At 39.9% G+C, this 23796-nt stretch overlaps 3 protein-coding genes across 20 annotated transcripts in view; all 3 read left to right on the plus strand.

Moving 5' to 3' along the window:
* The window catches only part of nrbp2b (nuclear receptor binding protein 2b), a 34151-nt gene extending 22687 nt beyond the window's left edge, over positions 1-11464 (plus strand). The window contains exons 2-18 of one of the 2 annotated variants that reach the window (XM_028569729.1): positions 1232-1354; positions 2349-2450; positions 2555-2644; positions 3663-3703; positions 3797-3891; positions 4028-4051; positions 4155-4241; positions 5858-5913; positions 6005-6100; positions 6380-6512; positions 6851-6953; positions 7060-7110; positions 7205-7340; positions 7720-7794; positions 8178-8241; positions 8908-8963; positions 9092-11464. In XM_028569729.1, coding sequence (XP_028425530.1) covers positions 1232-1354; positions 2349-2450; positions 2555-2644; positions 3663-3703; positions 3797-3891; positions 4028-4051; positions 4155-4241; positions 5858-5913; positions 6005-6100; positions 6380-6512; positions 6851-6953; positions 7060-7110; positions 7205-7340; positions 7720-7794; positions 8178-8241; positions 8908-8963; positions 9092-9178 — 1419 coding nt within the window. In that variant the 3' untranslated portion in view covers positions 9179-11464. The remainder of the gene's footprint in view (positions 1-1231; positions 1355-2348; positions 2451-2554; positions 2645-3662; positions 3704-3796; positions 3892-4027; positions 4052-4154; positions 4242-5857; positions 5914-6004; positions 6101-6379; positions 6513-6850; positions 6954-7059; positions 7111-7204; positions 7341-7719; positions 7795-8177; positions 8242-8907; positions 8964-9091) is intronic. The other variant, XM_028569730.1, reaches the window with a different exon arrangement.
* A 1271-nt stretch (positions 11465-12735) lies between these two features.
* LOC114549141 (poly(U)-binding-splicing factor PUF60) lies at positions 12736-21264 on the plus strand. Of its 7 annotated transcripts, none has more exons than XM_028569341.1 (12): positions 12738-12824; positions 13928-14024; positions 14238-14333; positions 14840-14929; positions 15408-15458; positions 16539-16700; positions 16807-16899; positions 18128-18341; positions 18424-18656; positions 19285-19399; positions 20209-20456; positions 20579-21264. In XM_028569341.1, exons 3-12 carry the CDS (start codon positions 14256-14258, stop codon positions 20876-20878), a joined length of 1584 nt encoding a protein of 527 aa, XP_028425142.1. In that variant the 5' UTR covers positions 12738-12824; positions 13928-14024; positions 14238-14255; the 3' UTR covers positions 20879-21264. The 7 variants fall into 7 exon arrangements, with proteins under 7 accessions (XP_028425141.1, XP_028425145.1, XP_028425146.1 ...); XM_028569342.1 differs by having other exon boundaries at positions 12795-12882; XM_028569340.1 differs by lacking the exon at positions 13928-14024 and having other exon boundaries at positions 12736-12824.
* Positions 21265-22162: 898 nt separating this feature from the next.
* scrib (scribble planar cell polarity protein) overlaps positions 22163-23796 on the plus strand; it is a 69448-nt gene continuing 67814 nt past the window's right edge. For all 11 annotated transcript variants that reach the window (XM_028569074.1, XM_028569077.1, XM_028569080.1 and 8 more), the window contains exon 1: positions 22163-23452. In XM_028569074.1, the coding sequence (XP_028424875.1) occupies positions 23294-23452 (159 nt within the window). In that variant the 5' untranslated portion in view covers positions 22163-23293. The remainder of the gene's footprint in view (positions 23453-23796) is intronic.

Genomic DNA, 23796 nt, shown 5'->3' on the forward strand with positions numbered 1-23796 from the left:
TACTCTTCATCATCACATGTTATAGCTGGCTGGCAACATTTAACATAACATTGGTACGGTGAATTATCTTCCATCTATCCACACTGATGCCTTTTCATGCATTAATGGATGAAAAACTGAATTGGTTGGTGTTTAAATACATAGTGCCTCATAGATTCAGCTTGTTATTAATGGAGCTGCCACTATCAGATCTCTGTGAATGGGTTATATGAAGCTTTTAGCAGATCTTATAGTCAAAGCAAGGGTAGCGTCTAATCATTTCAGACAGGCTTTTTTTGTTGAGTATTTTAGCGAGGGCTCTGTAATGCTGCTTTGTTTTTCACAGTAGTTTTACAGTTTGCAGGAACAATCAACGGTGAGAGCTAGGATGAAAGTGAATATTGGACTTGCATTCATGAGATGGACACAATCTCGGCTCCAAATGAATGCTAATCAGGGTTTCCGCTGGGTCTTAAAGGTCCCATGGCATGACAATTTCACTTTATGAGGTTTTTTAACATTAATTTGAGTTCCCCCAGCCTGCCTATCGTCCCCCAGTGGCTAGAAATGGCGATAAGTGTAAACCGAGCCCTGGGTATCCTGCTCTGCCTTTGAGAAAATGAAAGCTCAGATGGGCCAATCTGGAATCTTCCCTTTATGACGTCATAAGGGGAAAGGTTACCTCCCCTTTCTCTGCTTTGCCCGGAGAATTTGGCCCACATCATGGCTTGCAAGAGCGAAGCATGGCAGTTGGTCAAGGCCACACCCCCACCCTCCACCTTGCCCCACCTTGCTCCTCCTCAATAGCATTTAAAGCTACAGACACAGAAATGACACGTCCTCATTGTGGGACTGGCTCGTAGTAGCTTTAATTCTGCACCAAGGCTGAATTTCAGGAACGAGACTTTAGATACAGTATTAGGGGACCACTGAGGCCTATTATATAAAAGCTTCTGCATTTCTTTGTACTTTTATGTTGTGATTTTAGGTCTTAAATTTCATTCATAAAGGTCTTAAAAATGTCTTAAATTTGACTTGGTAAAACCTGCGGAAAACCTGCTAATGTTGCTCTGTATCTGGATGTGTAAACTGTTTGCCAACAAGTCTAATTGTTATTGCTGTCCCAAAGTAGCAAAGAAATCAGTTAATGTCATATTTGTGGCATACAACTAGGACAGCAATAAATGTGTACTTGCGGTTTTAGTACAGCATCATGCTAAATCCTACATGTGTTTCTTTCTGCCCCATGCAGGTGAGCCAAGGTAATGTCCCAGGTGTGGAAAGTGCCTCTCTGGCCATGGACACGGAGGAGGGCGTGGAGGTGGTGTGGAACGAGGTGCTCTTCTCTGACAAGAAGGTCTTCAAAGCACAGGAGGTACTGTGGCTCTTATTCCCTACAGCCAAGACAGGCAGTATTTACTGTTTTTATCAGATGACTAGAAAGCACCAAACTCCCCACTGGGGATCAATAAAATGTATAAATTAAATTAAAAATGAATTCAATTATTAAATTGAAGTTAGGTAATTAGGGCTGCAAATAATGATTACATTTTTTTTTTTCTTTCTTACTTTATTTTTTATTGCCGTTTTCAAGATAAAGCTGAGAGTGTTGGGCTGAGAGACATGGGCACTACAATACGTAACAGGAGAAGGGTCTTCCAGTTACATAATGTGGGCTACATTTCAGTGATTGTCCAGTATTTTACACATTGTTCATATCTTAGTCCTAAGATAAAGGTCAACTTTGCTATACATTTTGCAGTCAAGCTGTTAAGCTAATCAGCGGTTCGTGCTAGCTTGTTTTAAGCTAGAGACGCATTTGATTACCATCAAAACATATTCCAGAGAACGGTCGACTCTGTACACATGTGTTATTAACCCCTAGGTTCATTTTGCGCCGGAATTGTCCTTTAATTGCTAATTTTACCCCGGTATAATGAAATGGAAAAAAAAACTTGCGTACTGCATACATTTCTAATTTAGAGCCTCAAAATGTTTTATGGACCGTGAGTTAGAGGTCTTTAATGATTATTTTTAGTTTAGTGATATGTATCACAAAATAATGAAAAATAATTATGGCACATTAAAGTTGCTAAGGTATTCTGATAATTACAATCTAAGACAACCATCAAATATGAACATTTGTGAAGTTTAAAATAATTTATTTTTGCTTAAAAAAAATTACAATTAATTCATCCATCCATCCATCTTTGTCCGCTTATCCGGTGTCGGGTCGCGGGGGGAGCAGCTCCAGCAAACAATTAATTGAATATCTGAATTGTTTATAACTTTTTTTTTTTTCTTAAGGACAAGGGGTCCATGATGTAATGTGAAGATCTGAATCACCTCTGATGTATGTTTTTTTTTAGGAGAAGATCAAGGAGATGTTTGAGAACCTGATGCAGGTCGAACACCCCAACATTGTAAAGTTCCACAAGTACTGGCTGGACATGAAGGAGAGCCAGGCGCGGGTATGATTTGTTTTTCATCCTTTCTCTGGTCTTTCTTTCTCCCTCTGTCCATTTTTTTCCATCCGCACACACATTTGTGAATTAACTCCATGTGTGGCCCACAGGTTATATTCATCACAGAATACATGTCGTCGGGCAGCCTTAAGCAGTTTCTGAAGAAAACTAAGAAGAACCACAAGACTATGAATGTAAAGGTCAGTGTTTTCTGGTCACATTGGCTACCTGTATTGGTGTACTTGCTCAGTCTGCCACCTGGTGGTGGCCTAGGTTACTGCACCCCATCACTATTCAGAGCCATATTTTCTGCAGGATTAGAGATGATGTAACAGGACACCCTGGTGACTCACTCTGCTCAGACATATACACTCACTGGCCACTTTATTAGGTATACCTGGCTAGTACCGGGTTGGACCCCCTTTTACCTTCCGAACTGCCTCAATTCTTTGCGGCATAGATTCAACAAGGTGCTGGAAACATTCCTCAGAGATTTTGTCCATGTTGACATGAGAGCATCACGCAGTTGCTGCAGATTTGTCGGTAGCACATTCATGATGCGTATCTCCCGTTCCACCACATCCCAAAGGTGCTCGGTTGGATTTAGATCTGGGGACTGTGGAGACCATTTGAGTAAAGTGAACTCAACAATGCTCAATACTTGGTACTTAGGGGCCCAAAGTGTGCCAAATAAATATCCCCAACACCATTACACCACCATCACCATCTGAACTTTTGATACAAGGCAGGATGGATCCATGCATTTTATGTAAACGCCAAATGCTGATCCTATCATCGGATGGTTGTGCGTGAAAATCCCAGTAGATCAGCAGTTTCTGAAATATTAAAACCCAACAACCAGCAACCATGCCTGGTTCAAAGTCACTTAAATCCCTTTTCTTCCCCATCCTGTTGATCAGCATCAACCATTGAAGTTCAAACCTTGGCTGCCATGTGATATGCTGATTTAGATATTTGCATTAGAAAGCAGTTAAACAGTTGGACCTAATAAAGTGGCCGGTGAGTGTATATCTTGGGTTTGAAACCTGCATCTCATTTTCTCTCTTTTTTTCTGTCTTCTACGTCTGCTGTTTTTCATTCTATAACAAAGCCATAGTAACAGTGCTATATTTGGTATTCTTCACATATGATCCTGAGAATGAGGGATGGATTTGTGTCTTTAGAGGATTCATGTTGCTCTATTACACTATATTTTAGGCCTGGAAGAGATGGTGCACCCAGATTCTCTCTGCCCTCAGGTACTGACTGATTTCTTCCCCAGGATTTTAACATGAGAGATTTCTATAATCTCAGGCATCACATTAATCACACGGTTTATTATCTACTGGCAGTTATCTGCACTCTTGTGACCCACCGATAATCCATGGCAACCTGACGTGCGACACCATCTTCATTCAGCACAACGGCCTCATCAAGATCGGCTCAGGTCTGCTCCCAGCAGGGCGTTTTATGTTAATACCACCAGCATAAACCATCCATGTTGTAACCTCAGACTGTGGATTGTTCTGCAGTTTTGCTAAACAGAATAAATATCTCAATTGTGCTTAATTTTCTTTCCACAGTGTGGCATCGGTTATTTGTTAATGGTAAGAAATGGATAGTTTTGTAGCAGATATGTTTTAATTTGTGTCATATGTATCAATTTATTTCATCTAACGTATCTATACTATTTGTGTCTTCTCTAACCAGTGTTTCCAGATGCCAGCGTCCACGGTAAAGCGAGACAACATCGCGATGAGCAGAGGAATCTTCATTTTTTTGCTCCAGAATATGGATGTAAGTGTGACAGAGCGGAGTTTGTTTGCAGCTTTCGCTTTAATGCTGTAAAATCTATCTTCAATAATTTTTAACTGAATGATTCACCCCAAAGTGAAAATTCAGTCATTCCCACCTTAGTCTAATGTGACTTTATGATCCTCTAAAATTTGGTAAAATCACAAAAAACACTGTAAGTTAGCCCCTGTATATCCATGTTATCCTCATCCTACACATTTGCAGCAAAATCAAAATGTTTTGTTGACATCTCAGTGTTTCCCTACGTTTGTGGAAGAATTAGGTGCTCTTATTTGGCAGGGGGTTTAGGGGTCCTCCCTCAAGAAAACATATGTTTGGTAATAAAAAAAAAAAAATGCAATTTCACATTATTTTGGACCATATTTTTGTCTAAAACGTTGGAAAAGCTAGAGCAGATAATTAAAAAATTCAAACACAAAAAGCTTAAAGGTGCCCTGCCACACGTATTTCATTACTTTGTGGTAATGTCTGAAGTTCTACCATGGACTCTGTAACATTTTTTGTGGAAAAAAATGCCTTGTTTCAAGCCATTTTAGCGTGGTATAGAAAGCCTACAGGAAGACTCAGATTTCTGCCAGTTCTCATTAATATTCAACAAGCTAAGCTGTTTGAATCTGATTGGCTAACAGCTAGCCAATGAGAGCCTGGCTGTCAGAATCCTTTACCCAGCCCAACTGGGCGAGCTAATGAATAGTAATGAGCTCAGGCAATATGATGTCAGACTGACCAGCTTTTGTAATTGGCCTGATTTCTCTGCTTATTTCTTTTCAGTGGCTAGAGCTGACAAAGGAGGTAGCAGTTCATTTTCACATTCACAACATAACACAAACACATATGGACCTAACATATTTCAAAACATGCACCTTTAAAGACAAAACTTGCTAAAGAAGTCCACTAGGGACCAACTACAATCATTAAATGTAAGAAAAGTATTTTGGTTACATTTATTCGTCTTATGGCGTTTTTCCATTACATGTTACCTGCTCGACTCGCCTCAACTCTACTCGCCTCAACTCTCTGCGTGAAAAAACACCGCTGGCTAAACTATTCAAAAATGCCGTCTGTCGCTAGCAATGCAGTGATCAGTGACGATTCTTTCCGACCAATCTGTAGCCTGCAGGGTTTCACGTCACCTTCTCAGCTCGCCTCAGCTCGCTTGGAACCTTGACTGAGGAGGTACTAAAAAAAGTACCCGTTAGCAGGTACCAGGGACTTTTTTTCGTAATGGAAAACCAAAAAAGGCGAGTAGAGGCGAGGCGAGTAGGTACCATGTAATGGAAAAGCGCCATTAGGCAGTGCCCGAAACGGTTTGTGTGATGCACCTAAGCCTTAAAATGGTAGTGAAAACCTTACATCTGAGTGTAGATTCTCCCACCAGAGAATTGTGGGAAGTTTGTGACCTAATGACTGTAATTGTAAGAGGTAGTGAGGTAGTGAGTGTCAAGATCATTGGAGCCACAGTGAAAGCCTTAAAGGTTAATTTGTTGTTTACAATAAAGCTTAATCCGACTCCATTTTCATTTTGGGGTACGCTCTTCCTTAAAGTTATCTATGTGTCTCACTTCCTTCAACTTTTGCTTCTCCATTTCTGTTCCTAGCTGACGAAGATGATTATGCCATAGACATTTTCTCTTTTGGCATCTGTGCTCTAGAGGTGAGAGAAACGGAACTGTGAGATTCTCTTCTGTGTATGTGTGTGTGCACGTTTATGTGTGACTGTGTTAACAGATTATTTGCACCTCTAGATGGCAGTACTGGAGATCCAGGCCAACGGAGATATTGCTGTGTCCAAGGAGGCCATCGTCACTGCAGGTCAATCCCTGGAAGACCCTCCCATGAGAGTGAGTCTCATCAATACTTCATGTCCTAAATATACACTAGCGCAACCAGGGCAACATGGAAATGAAGACACTACACTACACTACTAACACTCGCCTACACATTCCACTGTGCTACTAGGTTTATTTCTTACCACATGCAGAGACTTTGTACAGTTTTGGTGAATGGTTCAGTAAAACATGCCAGTAAATCCAGAACGCAGCGTGATGCTCGGTAAACTAGGTCATACCGTGCAGTCATGTAATTATGTGTTGGACTCAGTGTCTTGTTACTTTCTGCAGGAGTTCACCCAGTCCTGTTTACGTCACGAAGCCAAGCTCCGTCCTACGGCTCACGACCTTCTGTTCCACCGAGTCTTGTTCGAGGTCCACTCCCTCAAACTGCTCGCCGCCCACTGCCTCATCAACAACCAGTGTGAGTTTCTCACCTCCACACGCCAAGCCTACCACACAAAAAGCCTCCTCTTGAATGCACATGAATGCAGCAGATCGTGTGTTTACTTCTATGTGTTTGCCAAGCAGGTTTTAGAACGGTGCTAAAAGTATAATTTTTCCCCGCAAAATCCTTCATTTAAAATTAATAATCTTAAATCAATAATGCAACACGCTTTATCCTGTTGAGGAGCCAGTGTTATGTGTTACACAATATATTTGCTAGCTTTAGCATACACTCGAGTAGTTTAAGCTTAAAAAAAAAAAAAAAAAAAAGACATAAGTTGACTAATGTCCAGACTTTTTTTCTTGCATCTACAGACTTGCTCCCAGAAAACTGTGTGGAGGAGAAAACCAAGTCCTTTGACCCCAACGCTGTCATGGCGGAGATTAAACATGAAGATAGACAGGGAGTTCAGCTCAAGTAATATTACGCACCTTGTATCTTTGGTTATTTGTGAATATCTTGACATGACATGTGAAGCACAACACTCACTCTGCTCTACTGTGTGTTTCTTCACCTCCTGTAGATATTCCCATGTGTCCCCTTTGGAACTTGACAAGTTTCTGGAGGATGTCAAGTAAGTGGAACTTCAGGATTAGACTCATTTTGTGTCAGTTATGGCTGTGACTGCAGCATGAAGTTCAACATGTTGTCCTGTCCCCTCTCTTCAGGAATGGGATTTACCCCTTGATGAACTTTGCCTCATCTCGGCTTCACCCCGTCCCTCGCGCCCTCTCCTTGTCTCAGGAGCAGGTTGAGACGGTCAAGACGCCGACTCCTGAACCCCAGGAGACAGAAACAAGGAAGGTAAGACTTTCAAAAATCACCACAAAAAAAGTGTTAGATACACAATCTGGCTGCCTACAGAGCAAACATGTCTGAGGTTATAAAATGTCCATGAAAGAGGATGTTTACAGTCCATTTTCTGCAATATGTCAAGAATTAGAAAGAAAGATAACTATAAAGACCTCCCTTTTGGTTATGTAAAATATGTAACCGGTCTGTTTATTATTATTATTATTATTATTATTATTATTATTATTATTATTATTATTATTATTATTATTATTATTATTATTATTATTATTATTATTATTATTATTATGCCTGTTTATTATCACCCAAAACATATTAAAGATATTTTTGCTGTAACTCTCTACATACTTTTTGTCTGTTGGTGTTGTAGGTTGTTCAAATGCACTGTAATTTGGAGTCAAATGAAGAAGGGACCAAAACTCATGTGAGTCACATGGTATTACAGGTACTTTGCCTATTTTTAGTAAAAACCCTTTTGTTAGTGGCCAGGTTAGCACACTTGGTAGAGCAGGCGCACATATATAGAGGTTTACTCCTCGACGCAACGGCCACAGGTTCGACTCCGACCTGCAGCCTTTTGCTGCATGTCATTCCCCCTCTCTCTTCCCTTTCATGTCTTCAGCTGTCATATGAAAATAAAGGGCTAAAATGGCCAAAAAATAATCTTTTGTTGGGCTCCTTAATAATCAAGCATATGTGGTCTTTTTTTTGCCAGTAGCATTCTTCTAAAAGCTCTGTATCAACATTATTTGTAGAAGTTCAGTCAGTTATAGTGGTTAAACATAAATCCAGCTTGATTTTAAATTTGACTTTTTGGTCTCTCCCCAGCTGTCTTTGTTTCTGAAGATGGATGACAAACTTCATAGGCAGCTTAGCTGTGACATCCTTCCAAGTAAGTTGACCACAACTGTGCCTTAAAAGAGAAGGCCAGCGTTATTCTATATTTTTCTTATTGTCTGCAAACTCTGTGAAAAAACCAAAACCACCAAAGTGTCTGTCTCTCAACCTGTACCTTCCCACATCTCCAGCCTTCCTGTGGCTCTCAGACCCAAGCCCATTGGCTTCTACTAAAGATTTAAATCTTTAAAAATGAGTCAAGAATAAACACGCTCAGTATTTTCATAAAACAGATGGACACGGTTATTTTTTTACGAAACGTTTCTCAAACAGGAGTAGATATTGGGGACTATTTTCAGTGGCAGATTGACTTACAATTGAACTGCTGTGCCCATGGTTATGGTAATTAAGAAACATGTCACCCAGCGCAACAGTGTAGCTTATTGGTGTATTTTTAATGGCTGTTGGGTAAAAATTATATATATATATATATATATATATAAAATAACTACAGTATATCAGGCTTTGGATACACAGACAATACTTGTAGGTGGATCAATCCCTTGTTCGTTTTGGTCTTTTTTATGGATTGGTTGACAATAAGAAAAATTGAGAAAATGACATTCTTATCATTAAAAAAAAACAGCTTACTCTCTACTTACTTAAAGGTTCATTTTATCGCCGATTTTTGTACCTGAAATATTTCATGTGAAACTTTCAGCTGACACCTCCAAAGACCTTGCCAGTGAACTTGTTCACTATGCCTTCATAAATGAGGTGGATATAAAAGCTTTTTTATGTTCTTCGTCAACAAAAATGAACAAATGTCCTTACTGTGATTTTTGCATTTGTAAGCAAAACAGGAACTCATATCTAGGCTCAAAAATGTCCTGTGTGCTGTGTAGGAGGACAGTGAGAAGGTAGCAGTGTTCCTGGAGGACGCCATCAGCCGTCACCGGGTCAAAGCGCTCGCCTCTGGGAGCACACAATGAGGAGGGGTCACAACAGCGAATGGCCCAGATAGAGGGGCCCGGGCCTTGACCACGCAGATCAAGAAATGGAAAGGGCAGCGGACAGTATGACACAGCCGGGAAAGGAGCTGACCCAGCTGTGGATCAAAAAGAGGACAAATACAGAAGGATGCTGGGCTGGGACAGTCAGTAAATCATCCTAGAGACAACGAAGAAACACCAGCGCTGAGAAAGAAACCGAAGGCACCTCTGGTTAGAGGGCCAGAGGCATCATGGCTGTGTTCAGCAATCCCACAAAGCAGTGGAAGATTTTTAAACTCCATGCTAAAGAGGGCTATCATGCCTTAAGATATATTGACAACTGTTCCATAATACCACTATTCAGAACGTATATGTTTTACTTACAAATGCAGCAGCTGTGTTTTCAGAAGGACGTTTCATTGCTTGTTTGCACTCCAGTGTCCACTTTGATTGGTGATTATTTACTTATAATTGTAATCAAAGTAATTTACTAAAGCCCCTCTCCCTTACAAGCCAGAACCCTCCGTTTATTAAAATTTTAGGAATTTAATATTCCGTCCAACATGCACTGTTAATACTCATTCAGTTGACTTATTTATTTCTGTTGAACTGTGAACAATAGAGGCTTTACACAAGCCTGTATTTTTTTTTTTTTTTTTTATGACGTGCAAAGTTAACACACCTCACTGCACTCTTGGATCAAAGTCAGCTTCTTCTAAACACACCATGCCTAAATGTAGTGACGAGCAATGAGATGATGCCTCTCTATTAGCCTGTAGTGCTCTTAAGGGTTTTCCCTGTGAAAGTGTTCTGAAAGCCAAAGACTTGCAAAGTGCCTGATATGGCAATGTACTTTGGACAAAATTTCCTAATGAAACCAAGTCATACCCAATTTAGCAATTTGTAATTTAACTAATTCAGGCTGACTTTTAGTTTTAAATCCAGATGCATTGATTCATACTAGTTCCTGTGTCTTATCATGAGTCGACATAGTCAATGTGAATGTGAAGATGAGCTTGACACCCAGTAATGGCAGCTCCATTAAGAGCTGAAGCCTTTGTATGTTGGACAAATGGATCAGGTGATAAGCTCTCTGCTGCAGTCAATGTTAGTTTGGAAAGAACTGCAGCTCATGTACAAAAATTGGAATACATCACGGGAAGCTTGTGAAGTAAAAATCACAGTCCTGTATAAATGGGATGAATGGTGTTGGTGATGTGATCTTAAGACTTGTTAACAAAACTTGCCATATTGCTGATATTACTGCTATACTTATTTTTGCGGTATTTCTTAAACCATCTGAGGATATTTTCTAACACTGAACTTGTTTAGTGTTAATAGGTGTTTTTAAAAGAAGAAAATCTACTCAAAAATCTTTAAGAATGTATGGTTTAGCATTTTGACTTTTATGTAATTGATAACAGTGCTAACCTCTGGAGGTTTCCATTGGCTGCAAGAGATAAAACAGAATCTCTGATAAAAGAGAGGAATATTTTGCTTTGAACATGTTCTTTTCCCAGTATCAGATCTACTATTTCAGACAATTACAGTGTGAACTTTGGGATTTATTGCACTGCAGCCCACAGAAACACAAAAATAGAATGCAGTCCTTCAGCTCTGCCAGATTTTCTTGTAAAGAATCCAGTCTTGGCACCGTAAAAGAAGACTACCATTTGGGTGGATTTCTTTTCTTTACAAAACTGGACAGCAAAAAAAGAAAAAAAAAACTATAATGAATTGTTGGATCGGTCTTCAGTCGTGTACTCTTCTTTGTCGAACTCATTTAGCTCTGCTTCATTTTTTTCCCGGGTCTGTACGGTCGAGGTTTCAATTGATGTCATTGCATACAGTACTTACTTACTCTACTCTGTGTCAAGCCTTCTTATCAGTGTGTCTCTGAAAACAGGAGCCCTGAATTCTCCCAGACACTCGCCGACTGTGGGCTGTGGTGTACATATTTATTTGTGGCTATTAAAGGGGTTTACTTTTAGAGAGCAGTGCCACTATTGCTCTCATTTGATCTAGTAAGCTGCATGTCTTAATAGCCTGCAACAATTCAAAACGTTTGCCTTTGTCAGTCACAGTTTGGTTCCAGGGGACCTGACCAAGAAAATGAATGTTAACATAAAAAATATATATCCATATCCGTTTTATTTTATGTCAAATTACTTCTTTTCCCGTGAATCTGTAGAATGAATTTGCCTCTGGATGTGTTTTACTTAAACCTTTGTTATATATTGTAGCTATGGCAATTAAATACATGACAATAAACAAATTGTGACATGATGGTTATGTCTGAAATTTCATTAATTGAGACAAATCCCAGTATGTATTGAGTATATTTTGATGTTCACATTAACACATTTTCTAAGCAAGTATTATGATTTAATAGATATTTAGTAGGCATCTCCAGTTTCATGGTAAATATATATTAAAATGATTGAAAAACAAAATGCATATCACTCCCACATTCCCTCACTTCTTTCCTTGAGGTCCTATACCATTTACAATATCAGCTATATTCACTGTTGCCCAATTAAACAAATTTAGGAAAAGGAACAAGTAGAGCTTGATGTTTGTTTTTTTTAATTTAGGCTGTATTACGTTTAGAATTAGGTGTTGAAAAAAAATTATTATTGGGGAAAAAACTAAATGTAGTTTTGGACCATTTGAGTCAAACATAATCAGACTGAAGCCGATTTTTCTTTTGTAATTTTAAAATGTGCAACTGACAAGGAATTTATAAAGCACACTAAACAAACACAAAGGTACATATTGCAAGATTGGAGATGTTTGTTCTGTCAAAAAACATGGAGCTGAAAGCAATTACAAAAAGATGGTTTTGATTAATTTCCAAAAGAACCTTTTTTGATTAAGTCTGTTACAAGAATATAAACTAGTGTTACAAACACATTACAAATAGGTAACATATCCCATACAATTCTTGCATAGTGTAGCTGTAACTTTGGTTGAGGGATTATCTATTATAAAAAAAAACATTGTAGGGAAGAAGAGATACTTTTTATATTTATGAGGGTAATAATGTTTTGTTAAAAGCTACCAACATAAATCCAGTATCATTGCGGCATGACATTATTTTTAACACATTCAACCGTGAGATTAAAAGATATCTGTAAACTGTGACAAGATATTTGTAGATTTATCTTTGATAAGATCAGAAGGTCTGTAATTTTTCACTTTAATGTTTTCATGAAATAATTGCTGCTATATATTAAGACACTGTGGAAAGTTGTATTGTTTTTCACTATTGTAAATAACTCTGGCAAAAAAGAAAAGCTATTAAAATGTAAGCTTGTGCTCCTTATTTAATATTTTCACTTAATATATGTTCTATTTATTCTTTGCTGAAGTTTTTTGTTTGAATAATGTTTTTCTTCTCCTTTTTCTTTTATGTATATTTTCTTATGTGTCTGGTAAAAAAAATAAGTTAAGTATTACTGTTTATTCCCATAATTGTAATGCTTACTGATTTAACATAAAGAAGAGAGAGAGAGAAAAAAAACTTCACATCCACCCCATGGTTAAACTATCGCGATACCTTGAATTGAAAACGTAAGGATCTCGCGAGTGTTGTGGTGTGGGCCTTTCCAAGAAGGTGTGCTTCATGGCGGTAACAGAGACTGCGGTAAATAAATCCCTTGATAAATAGACACATTAACGTTTCCAGCTACAGTGGTGGTTGCGTAAGTAATTCGCGATGTTTAGTGGAATTTATTTTTACGAGATAGCCTGTGAAATGACAATGTATCTCACTGGGGAAAATAGAGCTTGCTTCAAACGCCATTGTAATTAATGCCTAGCTAACATCAGCTAGCTCCTTGCTAGCAACAAAGATAACGTAGCTAAGCTAAATCGAAACCAGGCCTCGCTCATCACATAGTGCTTTTTGGTAATACTTATGCAATTAATCATTTAGGTGTAGTACAGATCGGTCGTAGTTTATGTCCATATCGACTTTAGCTAATTCCGTGTTCGCCTAAAGTTTAACTTTAGCCCTTTGTTGCTATCTATTTTATAATGTAGCTAGCTTATGTTAGGATGAGCTCCGTCATTAGCGTGCATGTGCATCACGCTAACGTTGGCGAACTCAAATCTAGGAACCTTATAGGAAGGAAAAGGTATTACTCATCGCATAAATCAATGTAGCCGAGCCTGCAGAATTCTACATGTTTTCTTTGACTAAAGGAAAGACGGGCTGTCTATGTGAAGATTGCAATGTAAAAATAATGCCAGCTACCTGTAGGGCTGGGTATCGTTCACATTTTTTTTTTTTATAACGGGAATTCGATAACTGTTCCTGAACGATACTTTTTTTTTCGAAATCCATTTTTAACAAAAAGAAATTACATATTACGTTACACATCTTTTTTTAAATAATTGTCCAGCTCATTTACACCTACGTGACGCACACTGACTTCATGCCTATTTAAAATACAACAACACACATGAGCCCTTCTCTGTCAGTGTTTTTCTGCATGGTCTACGTGGTGTAATGTTAGACATCCAATGGCGAGCATTATTAGATCTTGGTATAAACATGCTGCATACTCATTAGCTCACTATCACTGATGAAATTTACTCCTTAGGTAGTGAATGAAGATGCACTTTTCGAGACTCGATGCTAAGGAGGCAATTCGGTCGGTGCCTAAAAGTATGGAAGTTCGGTACCCAGCCCTAGCTGCCTGTTTCTCTTATTGTTAGTCTGAAGGCATTTTTTATTTTCCCTAGAATTTGTTGAATTGTTAAAGCTTCCCCATCAGTCCTCTTCCCCTTGGGGGCTTTCCTGCCTCAGTCTGGTGGACCCAGCGATTAGCGGGTTGCGTAGGTAAGGAGTTTGTCCCGTCCCACCTGGTTTAAATCCGGGTGTATGTCCTGTATACTAGAATATTAAATGATAACCTGTCCTGTGTGAGGTGATGTGCAACGCTGGATTTTTTACTGGGAAAATATAGTTATGTATGTACATACAGGCAGGTGTTAATGCTCCCAACTCTGTTTCTCAGTTGTTTTTTCATAAATTGCTGTTTCTGAATTGCAGGGAGGTGAAGCTCTGACGATGGAGAATGGACAGGGCACAGGCTCCAAGCTTGGCCTGCCGCCTCTTACCCCAGAGCAGCAGGAGGCACTTCAGAGGGTAGGAAATCCCTGACATACATGTACCTTTAGTGATAATGTAATTACCAATGTAAGTTTGTTTGATAAAAGTAAATCGGTGCAATTATTTACATGCATATTTGGGGTAGGTGACTAAAGAAACCTGTTTTATCCTTGAGAAAGCCAATTTCTTGTATGTGTAACTGTGTCTAATCAGCTTTTTACTTTTGTGCAAGATAAAGACTGCAACTTTTGCAAAGACTGCAAAATTCTTTTTTTTATTTTTTATTTTATAATTTCTTTATTCCTATTTGCATTTATTATCTTTCAAATGTCTTATATGTAAGTGAAGGCCTCATTTTAATGTTGGCAAATATTCTATGTGCCTGTTCGATATTTTTAGAACACATTTTGCGTCTTTGCTGTTGGAATGTATCTGAAAAGATTAATGTGGATATTGCTGACATTTTTTTGGTCTCAGTAATGTTATAACAAGTGTTCGTTCATATGAGGAACTTGAATGTAATGACTTTTCTCCTTTTCCAGGCAAAGAAGTATGCCATGGAACAAAGCATTAAGAGTGTGTTGGTGAAGCAGACAATCGCCCATCAGCAACAACAGCTCACCAACCTGCAGGTGAGATGTGTAAAATGTATTGGTACTCTGCGGGACAAAGTTTGTAATGCACGTGTCGTCTAAGTCTTGATTCTAGACAGAATATCTTAGCCTTTTCATATATTATGTTGTGTAAAAGCTCTCTTGGGAGTCTTACTCTCTTCTCGACCCATGCTGTGAAAAAAAGACCACGTGTAGACCATGTGCCCTTGCTTTTGCGTCTGCTCTTTTTCAGGTGGAAAAGATCGTCAAGAAGGCTTTATGTTAAATGCTTTGCACTTTTAAAGGGGATTTGTTTGTTTATTGCTGTGTGGTGTTTTGTAATTTAGCTAGGGAAGGCAACTCCCCAAACTGTGTGTTGTTTAAAGGGAGCTTCTGAATATAGTGTTATCTTAACCACTTTTGTCTATCTAGCAAAGCAATGACATTTTTGAAAAAGCAGAGCTAAGGTATATCTAACCTACTTTTCAGCACTTTTTTCATCTTTACTGTCTTTCAGATGGCAGCAGTGACAATGGGCTTTGGAGATCCTCTCTCACCTTTACAATCGGTCAATAGATTATTAAATTATTTTTCTGTGCGCATTCCCAATGGAAAAGGACTGTTACCCTTCTTTTACTGGTTGCTTTGGCAACAATCCCTGCCCTTTTTATCTAACCAAATAATGCATATTTTAAAGAAAACATGGCTTTCTACTGCTAGTGTACTTGCGACCATGTTAGTAATCCTCGTTGAGCTCATTGACATTAATCGTTGAAGCACATATTTGCTTTCCTGAGTCACGTTGGGATCATTGGCATTAGTATTTTTAACAAGATATTAAAAGCTCTTTGGTTGTTAATGGGCTTTTTAAAGGGTTTATAAATGTGAAAAAAGTCGGTTCTCTTTAAGAAATATATGCATTTGCTTGATTTAAAAACAAAGTTCTTGGCATGGGGCGAAAGAGGGATAGCAATCCCTTTTTTTTAATGGACCAAAATGAGAGAACTGCTGGAACAGGGATTCTTTTTGGCCATCTTAAAGTCAAGTTGTTCTGTCAATGAACAAGTCAACTGACCATTATGTCATGAATTAGGCACATGTTTTGTTGATAATAGAATGAAATAACAGAAGCAGACTGACTTAAAGGCATCCGTAAACAACACAGCAACTTTCAGTGGTTAAACCATCACTCCCCTTAGACTTGAGAAGAAAGTTTAAAAGGTTTCATCAAGACTTTATATGGGTAACGTTTGTTACCTAACTTGCATCCCTGGACTACAGGTCAGTTACTGAAGCCAAATATTTGTGAGGGCTGTGCATGTCAATCACTTAAGTGTGTTTTTCTCCATATGTCTGTTCAGTAGTGACAGAATAGAGGTCATATTGTATTTACAAGTCGTGACATCAATATTTTATAACTGTTATACATGTTAGTATTTTTTTCACAAAGTTCTATCCATTGATTACAGTATCCCATTATTACCCTATTTACCCGTCCATACCCCCTAACTTGGAATTGGCCTCTTAACTATTTTGGGGCAAAGCCAGCACAGTAGAAAATACACATTTATTATTATTATTATTATTAGTATGTGTGTTCTCCTTTTGTTTTACACTCTAATGCTTATGTGTTTTCCCCGGCTGGCAGGTGGCAGCTCAGCGGCAACGTGCCCTAGCCATCATGTGTCGGGTGTACGTGGGCTCCATATACTATGAGCTTGGAGAGGACACCATCAGACAGGCCTTTGCCCCCTTCGGCCCAATCAAGAGCATAGACATGTCTTGGGATTCTGTTACAATGAAACACAAGGTCAGTGTTAATCATGGTATACATTTTTTTTTTCCATCTTGATTTAAGTGCAGAAGATTACAAGTAAAGCTGCCTAACTCTTCAATGTTTGTTTATGACTGTGTAGGGGTTTGCATTTGTGGAGTATGATGTGCCAGAAGCTGCTCAGCTGGCTCTGGAGCAGATGAACTCAGTCATGCTCGGGGGGAGAAACATTAAGGTGAGTTGTCTGGAGATGGGAGTACCTCTCGATGTCTTAGGTACACGGAACCCATTTAAGATAGATGGATAGATACATATGGTGTGGTATGATTAAACAGAGATTTGGATTCCTTCCTGAATATTGATTTGATTAGTTAATTAACTGCTTTTGTGATGACTTGTGAAATTACTCATATGTGACTAATTTCTCTCCCCCTTTGCTTGTCTGTCTGTTGATTCCCAGGTGCGTGTGTTGTGTGTATGTCTGGGTGTATGTTTAGTGTACTGTCTGTGTTGTGTGTTATGCTTCCATGATGTCATCAAGGCTATTTTAGTGACCAGTTCCAGTAGGATGCCCAGCGGCGCGTGGCGTCGCTCTGTGTCCAAGATGTGCTGATGATGGGCTGCGCCTGGTTGGTGTTGCTTGGCCGCCCCATCTGTAGTACAGATCCCAGTCGTACTTAGATACTCGTCTTGAATAGGGAGAGGAAGTTTTCAGGGTGCGTAGCAGTAGTACGATACACTTAATGCGTTCTCCGTTCGGTTTGCCACCAGCTCAGCCAGTCACACTGTGCATGCACAGTGTGACTGGCTGAGCTGGTGGTTTTGAAATAACGCTTGTTTGATAGTTTCGGCGATATTTACAAAACAGCTTTGTATTTGCATTGTAGTGAAGTGGTAATTGGTACTGTGGCAAGTTGTATTGTTTTTCACTCTTGTAATGAGAGCTGACAATGTGTCTATGTTGCATAACTCATCAAGGATCTAAGTGCAGTAGTGATTAAATTCATGTTCAGCTGATGGACATCCCTTAGAGACCCGGTTTGTTTTATATTTTTGGTCATTTAAAATTAGAGTTCTGAAAAGTACAAGGGATCTACACAGAACTTTAAGTATTGTCCATAGTTTAGTGTTGTCGTTTTGTGAAAACATGGAATATTTAGTATCTGGTGGCCAGTATAAGAATGATAGGACAGGCAAGAAATGTGCAGGGTTTTTTTTAGATCTCAAAACCACTTTATCAGATCCTTCAAATAGTGTAGTAATGGGCATGCACATATGCAAAACCAGAGAATACTTGCCAGGAGAGCATTGTGTCATAATTGTAGGAGGAGAGTGGCTTTGAATAAACTCGGTGGTTGTCGAAAGTTAGTGCTGCAGGGATTTGGAGTTTTGCGGTAGTGCGTTCTCGGGTTGGTACAAAAATCCCTTACTCAGTAGCCCTGCTGGTATGATCTGTGCTATAGGTTGGGCGGCCAAGTAACATCGGTCAGGCGCAACCCATCATTGACCAGCTGGCAGAGGAGGCGCGCGCCTTCAATCGGATCTACGTGGCGTCCGTCCACCCTGACCTGTCAGATGATGACATCAAGAGTGTGTTTGAAGCCTTCGGAAGGATCAAGTCTTGCACGTTAGCCAGAGACCCCACCACAGGGCGACACAGAGGCTTTGGCTTCATTGGTGAGCTGGAGGGCCCTCATTCGCTCGTGCTCTTTGTGTTGCCATTGCTCCGCTATTTACTATTATTATTATTCACTTGCAGAGTATGAAAAGCCTCAGTCAGCCCTGGATGCTGTGTCTTCTATGAACCTCTTTGACCTGGGGGGTCAGTACCTACGGGTGGGCAAAGCAGTGACCCCGCCCATGCCCCTACTGACCCCCACGACCCCTGGTGGTCTGCCGCCGGCTGCAGCTGTGGCCGCAGCGGCAGCCACCGCTAAGATAACGGCCCAGGCAAGTATGAATCCCTTCCAAAGGGATTTAATGGCCTTCCAGGTAAATATAACCCAGATCTAGCTAGAATTGACATCAAAAGCACAGATAATATGGGCATAGAATATTTTTATTGAGGTGACTGGGAGAAGCCCAGTTTTGTAGGATCACATAAAAACAGTACTTGCCCTGACAGTGTCAATTTAACAGCCCTGAAAAATGAGACCTTCTGGGCTCAATCTTTTTTTAAATCCAGTTCGATGTGCTCAAACAGTCAGACGATCGATTATCCTTTTGTATAGTATACATTATATAGTAACGTAAGCGATAAAAGCTCCTCCCATTCACTGATTGGGTGTGTAAGCTAAGAGTCTTCTCTTAGTTAGCACAAACACATTGACTGCCATTTTTCAGTGTGAACAGTCAGAATGATTAACCAGACAGTTGTGTTCCTTGTAAAATGTGTCATGATTGAAAACTTTCTAAACATCACTGCTGTAAGTTTTTGACTTGCTAAGAATAGTCTGATTTTTTGTTAGTAAATCTATACTGTAGTAATGTATGTGACCATGATAAAGAGAGGCAAGGTTGAGCTCACTCTCTGCCATACTGTGTGATCGTTGACTGTGCTGCCTTGTGCTGTTCTCTGTGTGTTTCCCTTACCTAATGTCTTCGGCCCCCCTCTCTTAAGGAGGCTGTAGCCGGCGCATCAGTCCTGGGAGCGTTAGCCGCGCCCCAACTTCTCAGTCAGCAAATGGGAATACCTCAGGCTGTTATGGCTGCTCAGGCACCAGGGGTCATCACAGGTGTGTACAAAGACATGAGTGAGTGCTCATTATTATAAATATTTATCATGGCTGCACAGTTGATGAAATATGCCAGGTTTTAATAATTTAGGATTGGGCAGTATCTTTTTATTTTATTTTTTCTTACCTTCCTGACATTTCACTGAGGTATACGATAAGTCTTTCTGAGTTTGAATACTTATGGCCCATAGAACAATGAATAGATGGGAAAGGAGCGCCCCTTTCCCATAAATCATTGCTTGCGACCTCTGGAGACGCATGCTGTGAAGTAAAATACATCCCTTCAATATAGCATCTCTGTATCACATTACTAGAAAGAGGAGTGTCTGTTTTTGATTGTATTATCAATCATACTTTCGGTATTCCTAAATACCATGGTGTACTGTAATACCTCAATACTGTTGAAATCTTCCTCACAATATTTGGATAACTGTACATTTCTATGGATCACAAATACAGTATCTTGCCAATTTGTATGGCCACCCAGATGACTTGATGCTGCTTACAATTTTAGAACTCATTGGCATATCATTGAAGGAGATTAAATCTTAGAGGATGGGTTTATCCTAGCCCACTGTAATGGTTTCAAGTTGCAAGCTGTTGTTAGACATTTGATTAACAGGCTCAGTACTTAATTTAACTTGACCCACGATGAGTGTGCTTTATTATCTGGTCAAATTAGCACATGCTGTAAGTAAATACTTGACTGTGGTTGTTTTGTTTTTTTAATTTTTTTTTTTTTTTTTTTTAAGAGTTTGTCTATTTGCACATTTGATGTCACTGTCTCCATGTCTGCCTTTCCCTAAAAGGTGTGACTCCAGTGCGTCCTCCCATACCAGTGCTTCCCCAGGTTGGTCTTGTGAACCCTGTGCTTGCATCACCTCCCGTCCTGTCTAATCAAGTTGGTGGCACCAACCAACAAGAGCGGAAAGAAGAGAAAGAGGAGATGCTGCAGGATGGTACAGGGCAAGAGATGTTGAGTGACCAAGAACACATGAGCATTTCAGGCAGCAGTGCCAGACATATGGTGATGCAGAAACTGCTTAGAAAATCAGAGGTGAGGTTTGGGAAATTAAGGGGTCAAGAGAAAGTGATTTAAGGCTTTAATTTACTCATTATCATCAAAATGTTATTTTTTTTTAAATTTATTTGTTAAATTCTTGCTTTACTCCTCTCCAGTCCACGGTGATGGTGCTTCGAAATATGGTTGGACCGGAAGACATTGACGACGACCTGGAGGGTGAGGTGACGGAAGAGTGCGGGAAGTTTGGCTGCGTCAACAGAGTCATCATATACCAGGAAAAGCAAGGAGAAGAAGAGGATGCCGATATAATTGTCAAAATATTCGTAGAGTTTTCCATGGCCTCAGAGATGAACAAAGCAATCCAAGCCCTCAATGACCGCTGGTTCGGAGGTCGAAAAGTTGTCGCCGAGGTGTATGACCAAGACCGTTTCAACAGCAGTGACCTCTCTGCATAAAGTGTCTGAAATGGTTCACCAGCACCCATCCCCTATACCTGTCACCCAAACTCATTTCAGCCACAGTCAATGCAGCTAGAGATGCGGTCCTCCTGAAACTTGTAATTATGTTTTTATTTCTTTTTTTTTTTTTTTTTTTTTTTTTAAATACTGTTGATATTTAATGTTAAACACCCCATTAGGGGGATTCATTAAAAGTATTTCCATGTCAATTTTTGCTTTCTGTGAAGACGACGTTTTTGGTGCAAGTTTCAAATTTTGTAATCCAATCTTCTAACACAATTTACCTTTTCCTGCTTAGCTCCTTTTATTTTTTTCTTTCTTTCATGAAATTACCGGGTCATGTAAACAGTTTCTTTCCATGATTAAAAGTTATTGTTTGTCCACAAAAAGTGTGATGCCATTTTTTATGTATAGTTATGAAAAACCTTTTAATTTTAAGGTATTGATAAATGCTCTTATGTGTTCTGGTTGTAGAACATAGCATTTGATTCATAAGTTAAAAACATGTACTTCAAGCATTCATTTGTGGTCTAATATTGTATTGGTTATTCTCAAATGCCACAGCTTAGTTGTTTGTACAGGGAGCAAAAAACTTTCCATACTCAATACTAATAACCATTCAGACTTCAAGCAGAGGTAGGCTATTTTTTACTTAAGTATCAGTAAAAATGATCTGCATACTGTATCTGAATATTACATTGATAAAGAAACATGATGGCTTAAAACATGTTTAACAGTAAAGCAATATTGAAGTGATCAAAATCAGATGCATGTATATGCATGGTTTTATTCACTTTTGTGCTCAAGGTCATTGGACCAGAAAAACGTTTTCTAAAGGCTACTTGGAGCCGTTTTCGGTTCTGTACATAGACTGTATAAGACAGTCTATGGTTCTCTAGCCTACTCGTGTGTACTACATGCATGACGCATGACAGGAAAAGTCCTTTTATTTTGGATGGAGCAGCAAAAATAAAATAACTGTTGACGTAAGCAGTGCAAATGTCAGGCAAATAACTTTCATTAGTCAATCCACACGAAGTTAATTGGCAGTTAAAATGCAGCAGGATGTCGGGAGATGTGGTGTCCTTTCCCCGAGACTTGGCAGGATCCTGGAGTGTCGGTGCCATTTAACCGGGTTTATGATTATTATTTACAAATTTTCCAGCCATGACTATTTGGTATTTAGTATTAAATTTGAATTGTTTTAGTAGTACTGTATCAGCCAACTGATACCCGCCGCTAGATGGAGCTATAAAGTAACGTAACTCTTAAACTTTGCAACTGCCCAGCCCCCCATAGGACAAACCGGCCTGCCTCAGCTCGAAGGGGAGGGATGCACGGCTGAAGCTCCTGTTGTCGCTGCTGGTATTATACGCATTGACAAAAACACTCACTGGGCAGTTTATTTGACGTCTATACGTTTGTCCAGATAAGAATGTGTTTTCCGTAACATTCGTTATACTAGTGCATAACGGCAGCTAGGCACAAAGACATTCAGTCAGCTAGCTAGCTAGCTACTAGCCGATGCTGGCTAAGGGTAAGCGGCCAGCCAAAGCGAGTTTTTTCTTTCCCCCCCAGGACCCCTGCTCTGCATATTCCATCTCTGATTGGCTTACCATGACATTGTTACCCTAACTCTAACCAATCCCACTGCTCTTGCCTAATCGTAACCAACCCAACCCAAGGAAGGCAACAAGTAATAGCCAATCAAAGGGAGAGTAGGGCGGGCTGTGCCTTCGCCATCCTAGGAAAAAGAAATGGTTTTGGTAACTAGCCTGCTAACGCAACACAGCAGGCGATGAGGACGAGCACATCCTTGCGCAGCCATACTCGGGTTAATCTCTGCTGCCTCGCTCCGTGGGTAATGTTAGCTGTTTTGTGGTAGTAAAGTATCTGTAACCCAAGTCAAGTGGTTGTATTAGCAGTCGCCACTCATGACTAGAATACTTGAAGCGCCGTTTATGCATATCTGGGTCGTTGGCATGTTTTTGAGCTAGCCACGGCAGAGCTTCGGTCTCATACAGGGATGTGGCGGTAGCAAAACAAGCTAACGTTAGTCCCGTCTCTGTGAAGAAGTGAGTGCAAGAAGTGAGGAAACACTTAAGCCGAGCGTGAGTTCTCATTTTTGTTTATGTTCATTGTGATTCCGGGTTGGATGACACGAGGGCGAACCTGACAATCCTTGAACACAGCTGAACTGAAACTGGGAATATCCGTAACAGATCGAAGGGATTATTTTTGTGTCTCTAAGTGGATTTTGGCCTCCTGTTCAGGACCGTCGTGGGAACACAGTGAGTGTTTTGACATTGAGTGAGCCCACTCCCTCAAAATATCCTCTCTCTCCTCGACCTTCGCCCTCCGATGCGGAGATTTCAGTAGAACCGGCAACCAAATCCCCCACGGCGGCCGGACATGCTGAAGTGTATCCCCCTGTGGCGCTGTAACCGCCACGTCGAGTCGGTGGACAAGCGACATTGCAACTTGCAGACAGTCCCTGATGAGGTATTCCGCTATAGTCGCAGCCTGGAAGAGCTTCTCCTTGATGCCAATCAACTCAAAGAGCTACCAAAGGTATGCAGGGTTTACAGACCAAAAAATGTCTCCTCTGTGTCTATCAGCAATTGTGTGTCATTCCCCTCACTGAAGTGGCTATATGTGGATCTCATGTGAATGGTTTCTTGGTTTTAACTATGTTATGTAAATTCACCCTACACTTGCACATAGTTGGTGTTTAATTTACTTAGTGGAAAGCAAAGGTTACCTCGGGTGAAATGGCATACATGATATCACCTGCTCAGGTAATTCCTTCTCAGCAAGGGTCCCTCCTTCCTTGCCTCCTTGGAAATGTGTTTGGCCATTCTGCAGTGCTGTAACGTAACATCATTAGATAATGATCGCAAAATCTAAGATATGGC

The sequence above is a fragment of the Perca flavescens genome, chromosome 22 (assembly GCF_004354835.1).
Source record: "Perca flavescens isolate YP-PL-M2 chromosome 22, PFLA_1.0, whole genome shotgun sequence".
Lineage (NCBI taxonomy): Eukaryota > Metazoa > Chordata > Actinopteri > Perciformes > Percidae > Perca > Perca flavescens.